Genomic DNA, 6,210 nt, shown 5'->3' on the forward strand with positions numbered 1-6,210 from the left:
CTATGAATGTATTACATGGTCCATAACGGCCCCCAAACAGCATTGCCAAGTTCAACGGACCCGTGCCCCTTTGATGTGATATGAGGTATTGACAATGCCGATGCTATACCATAGTAAGAGCATAGTACTCACCTGGTATTGTGTCTAATTGTCGACACCAGAGACACACACAAAGATTCACAGGCAATAAAACAAATGCTCTTTTTAACAGTAGCAAAAAAGTCCCATCCTGTTCGAAGCCGCCATGTTAAGATTTTCTTTTTAATTGACATTAGTTCAATTCCGTTTTCTATAAGGAGGCTCGTGCAAACCGTAAAATAAGGTATACTTTGAAACCTTTAAGACTAACGCGAATCTTGGAATTCGTACATGCAATGCAGTTAAAGGTTTGAATTAATCTAATGACTGAACAAAACAAATGTAACATAATTATTGACACTGACAATTGAGGCTATTTCTCCGTGAGACGACACATTTCAGTTGCGCTACAAACTTTAGAGTAGTGCTGTATGCAGTAACAATTACACTGAGGTAAAAAAAAATAATAAAAAAAATGCCTGATTCAATAAAAATAAATAGTTTGGGGATTAACAACAGTTTGCACACGAATGAGTTGAATTTCGTAAATAACGTGTTTCGCACAATCTTGAATTGAACCTGGACGGTGGAGATTTTGAGCATTTTCTGCGGAATATTTTATTATCTAATTAAATTAATGCAAATAGGTCTACTGTAGGCTTACTTATGTGGGACAAACCCTACCCTTAATTTTGTAGACTAAAAGCAAAATGGGCTTTTAATAAGAGGCTAGGGCTTAAGCTAAGGACACACACAGCCTATGGTGCATAAAATGACAAGTTGAAACTCAAAGTTTAAGTAAAAAATCTATATTTACTTTTCATGTAGGCTATAATTCAACATACAAGATGTGAAACATATAATTAGGCCTACATATATGTCATTATATGGTAATACTCATTGGAGTCGGCCAAATTTCACAGGTTGTTTTCGTTTCCCTATCTTGAAGGTATCCAAACTCCCCTTTAAGGATGTTCGTCTAGGTGATTTAAGCCAATGATATGACTTGGTATTCTCAGGGAAAAGCGGTGACATGTGAGGTAGTGGTTCTTTAAAGGGCTGTTCTACCCCCAGTCACAAGCCCAATCTCGTAGGACTTGTTAGCATATCACGTGCCAGATTCTTAATGAACTGGACACACGGGTCTCGTCTGCGCATGCGCTTGCGTAAAATGTAGTTGGAAATGAGGTGTCCGTCTTGGAGTAGTCGACTTTTAAAAAGCATCGGCAGCCCCTGATATGACGACTTCGCTGGTTCTGCATCCACGCTGGGCGGACACCTTGATGTACGTTTATGAAAAAAGCCCGAATGAAAATAACCAGAATAAAAGCCAAACAATGGAGGGACTGAGCGGTAATTGCCCTGCGACCCACTGCAGGGACCTAATGTCGCACCCCGCGCTGGGACGACATTCTGGCACCATAGCGACCCACCAGGGCTCCGTCTACTCGGATATTTCTTCCCCAGATACCGGTCGACAGTGTCCTGCTCCCCAAACCTCGTCGAGTGCATCTTTGAGCTATGGTTATCCGTTTGGAAACCCTTATTACGGCTGTAGATTGTCCCATTCGCACAACGTGAACTTGCAGCAGAAGCCCTGCTCGTATCACCCTGCAGAGAAATATGCCGAGCCCAGCACAGCCCTGCCTACGGAAGAACTGTCTAGCAGGGCGAAAGAGTTTGCCTTCTACCCCAGTTTCGCCAGCTCCTATCAAGCGGTTCCGGGATATCTTGACGTCTCGGTGGTGCCCAGTATTAGTGCTCATCCCGAACCGCGGCACGACGCCTTGATTCCAATGGAGGGCTACCAGCACTGGGCTCTCTCCAATGGTTGGGATGGGCAGGTGTACTGTTCCAAAGAACAAACACAGTCTACTCATCTGTGGAAATCTCCATTTCCAGGTATGTTCAAATACTTTATTTCCTTGTTACATGGTATTTATTACATACTGGAATTTACCATTTTTGTCACATATATTGTACACGTTTTAGACTATTATTATTTTGTATTAGTAGTAATATCAGGCTGCTATATGTTTTTAATCTATGACATGACAACATGCAGTCTGTTTTAATTGGTTAACTTAGTCTAAGATTTTTTTTTGAGGTGCCAATATTAACTTGTCGGTGGGGGCACATTATTTTCAGAAAAAGGACAACTGTATAATTAAACTGCTCGTCTTCATGTTTGTTTTCAGTACTGTTTCAGTAGTGTTTGTACTGCTGATTATACAGTGTGATCCTTAAGATATACCAGCAATACCATGTCCTTCACTCAGACTCCACAATAAACATGCATTTTCACAAAAGCATACTTCGAAATGGAAGCAGTACGACTTAATGTGCTTCTGGTTGTGTGGTGGTCACTTAATGGTTAACATCCTCTCAGAAACAGGACATTTGCTTTCAGCATAGTAATTTAGAAGTCGTATGACGACTGCAGAAATGATTCAGTCTCTGTCACGCTGGAAGGGACGTGGCTGCATAGCCTACTTTTACCCCCTGTATGATAATACAGCGAGAACGCTACTGTTTGGATTGTAAATCTGAGAATCATTGTCACCGGCATGTCCAGAGCGCTTGGCATATAGGATCCATTTTCTATTGGTCTGTGACATTTGCACTTGATACGCCTCGACATCTTATCACATCAATAGCCACCGGTATTTCATAACCAATGATATATGTACTTTACTACTTATATATCTTCAAATAGAGTTTGTGTTTTCCCTTTAGCCTATACTCACTTAGGCTATACTTATACGTGCTGCTATCTGATTAATAACACAGGGGCCCGGCCAGTATGTTGTTTACAGAGTGTTTACTAGACTGCTACGTTCATCACAAGGATTTATACTCTTTATGAAATTTGTTGGTGTGTGTATTTCGGATATGGATGTGGACTCAGACGTCCTGCTCACAGTCGGCCCACATTTTTGTTGAAATTTGTTGAAAATAACAAGAGCAAAGCCACGCAAGCACGGGCACGCACCCAAACGCGGGAGCACGCACGCGTGCTCTCTCTCTCTCTCTCTCTCTCTCTCTCTCTCTCTCTCTCTCTCTCTCTCTCTCTCGCTCTCTCTCTCGCGCTCTCTCTCTCTCTCTCTCTCTCTCTCTCTCTCTCTCTCTCTCTCTCTCTCTCTCTCTCTCTCTCTCTCTCTCTCTCTCTCTCTCTCAAACACACACACACACTTCTTACTATTTTCTCCCCCTGGCCTCTCTATATCTCTCTCTTCTGGTCACACAAACACATACATACAAATATACTCATATATACATACATGCATACATATTGCATACATACATACATACATACATACATACATACATACATATATATATACATACATACATACATACATACATACATACATACATACATACATACATACATACATACATACATACATACATACACACACACACACATACATACATACATACATACATACATACATACATACATACATACATACATACATACATACATACATACATACACACACACATATACACACACACTCACACATACACACACACATACACACATTAATAAATAAATAAATACATACATACATACATACATACATACATACATACATACATACATACATACATACATACATACATACATACACATACATACATACATACATACATACATACATACTACATACATACATACATACATACATACATACATACATACATACATACATACATACATACATACATACATACATACATACATACATACATACATGCATGCATATATACATACATATACATATAATTGTAATACTCAGAATATAAGAGAACATTACAAGGATGTGCTGAAATCCGTCTAAGCTCTCCATAATTGAACAGAACCAAAAACTGAAGATGAAAATCATATACGTTAGGATAAAAATACTGGTGGGATGTGCCTGATAGCTTTCCACCTTAGTAATCCTATACTCGTCCTGTTTCTCATTGGTTAACTTGCGCCGAGCTTGAGTCCTTCATTTGGTGAAATACACAAATGTCAAAACTTCGTCTATTTCAGGAAAAAAAAAGTTTTCTACTCAAATATTATTTGCAACCCCTATATAAACATTAACGGTATGAGTAGCCCAATGAAGGTGTAACCTTAATGCCGACATGTTCCCAAATGAAATCACTTCTTAAATAATTTTTTGACAAATATAGGCCTATCATTTATCAATTTGAACATACAACTATATAGGACACATATACAATCAAACGTAAGACAATATAACTCAAAATCTCGAGTTATATCATATATCCCCACACTGTTGGATTTGTAGATTTATATATTTATTTAATTATGTAGGCCACCAGCAGGGACTGTTAATATTATATATCCATAAATGTAAATATATCCAGTTAGCCTACACTCACACCATCTTACACCACATTCGATTGGTTGTTGTCCTTTTTATGAAATAGCCTAGTTTTTTAAGAGACACGCGGATCTATATATCTACAACAACTACAACAGTGGATATCCACAGTGGACAGTGGATATATGAGTGTTAATGTATGCAGTAGACACCAGAAAGTGATATAATTCCTGAGAAGTAGCCTATATTGCTGTAAATTGACAATAGTCATTACAAGCAATATACCAATGTAATAGGTATTGTTTTAGAATGTCCATTCATACGAAATTTGTTCATAAATGGTTAAGCCTGTCACCATTACGTATAGTGTAACACGCCGTGTACTGGACGTATATGTGTCACATCCCAGTCCTTATTGGCAACGGTTGGTCTTGCAAGATTAAATATGAATTAATGGCAAATGTACCATTACCACCGCAGGCCATGAAGCCCATGACATGCGTAATTGGCGTCATCAATAGGGAAGAACCAGCGTGAAAGTTGGGATGTTGATTCTTCCACGTCATAGGAAACAGGTGCATACACCTGAGATCTGGATTGTAACATAATGTTTAATGTGCCCACCAACGCCACGCGCACACGCACGTCCGCTCTCTCTCTCCCCCTCTCTCTCTCTCTCTCTCTCTCTCTCTCTCTCTCTCTCTCTCTCTCTCTCTCTCTCTCTCTCTCTCTCGCTCACACGTGATGTTGAAAACTAAGAGCTTGAGGACTACACCTTTTGCTTATCATTTGTGTGTGTGTGTGTGTGTGTGTGTGTGTGTGTGTGTGTGTGTGTGTGCGTGTGTGTGTGTGTGTGTGTGTGTGTGTGTGTGTGTGTGTGTGGAGGGGGGGTTGTTAAAACCTCATTACAGCGCTGTTTTTTTTATATAGGCAGGGCGAGGCTACTACATACTGGCCTGAGATCACGTGGGCCATGAGCACATTGATTGTACATAATAGGCATTTTTTTCCTCGTAACCTAATTGTTTTGTTATCCTTTTCAGATGTCGTCCCATTGCAGCCCGAGGTCAGCAGCTATCGTCGTGGCCGGAAGAAGCGGGTTCCCTACACCAAGATCCAGTTAAAAGAGCTGGAGAAAGAGTACGCAGCGAGCAAGTTCATCACCAAAGACAAGAGAAGGCGCATCTCAGCCGGCACCAACCTTTCAGAGCGCCAGGTCACCATTTGGTTCCAGAATCGACGAGTAAAGGAGAAGAAATTTGTCAGTAAATCCAAGACAAACAGTCACATGCACACTACTTGATAGATGACCGACCTCGTCGACACTGCAGCTGATATTTTCCCAAACCCGATTCCATCTACTTACCTCTTACTGAAAACCATGGCTGAAGAACACTTAGGCCAGGTCTATTTAAGTTCATCGACGCCATGACACCACCGCCCCCCGTTTTCAATTTACAGATATGCTCTAAAAAAACTGTGAAAATATTGAGAATTCACTTCACCTTTGTTTTATATGAATGTACATATATAAATATATAATATTTAAAATGATATCTGTATTTCAAAAGACACAAGTATGCATTTTTTTTCTTTCTCAAACCAATCTCGAGAGGACTGATGACATGTCCAAGACTTACAACAACATGGCAGATCAGAGAAAAACAAAACAGTGTACAATTCTACCATGACATTTTTAGCAAAAGAATTTCCACATCCATGGGATGACGGGACACGAACTGGTCAGGGAGATTTGACAAGTGGAACGCGGGAGACTCCCATCTTCAGC

The 6,210-nt window shown here is 40.0% G+C and overlaps 1 protein-coding gene across 1 annotated transcript; it reads left to right on the forward strand.

Moving 5' to 3' along the window:
• Window positions 1-1,316: 1,316 nt before the first annotated feature.
• Window positions 1,317-5,724, forward strand: hoxc13a (homeobox C13a; the record flags this gene model as incomplete). The annotated part of the gene is made up of 2 exons (XM_084333093.1): window positions 1,317-1,980; window positions 5,465-5,724. 2 exons carry the CDS (start codon window positions 1,317-1,319, stop codon window positions 5,722-5,724), a joined length of 924 nt encoding a protein of 307 aa, XP_084189219.1.
• Between the last annotated feature and the right edge of the window lie 486 nt (window positions 5,725-6,210).

Source organism: Notolepis coatsorum, assembly GCF_963971535.1.
Source record: "Notolepis coatsorum genome assembly, chromosome: 17".
Lineage (NCBI taxonomy): Eukaryota > Metazoa > Chordata > Actinopteri > Aulopiformes > Paralepididae > Notolepis > Notolepis coatsorum.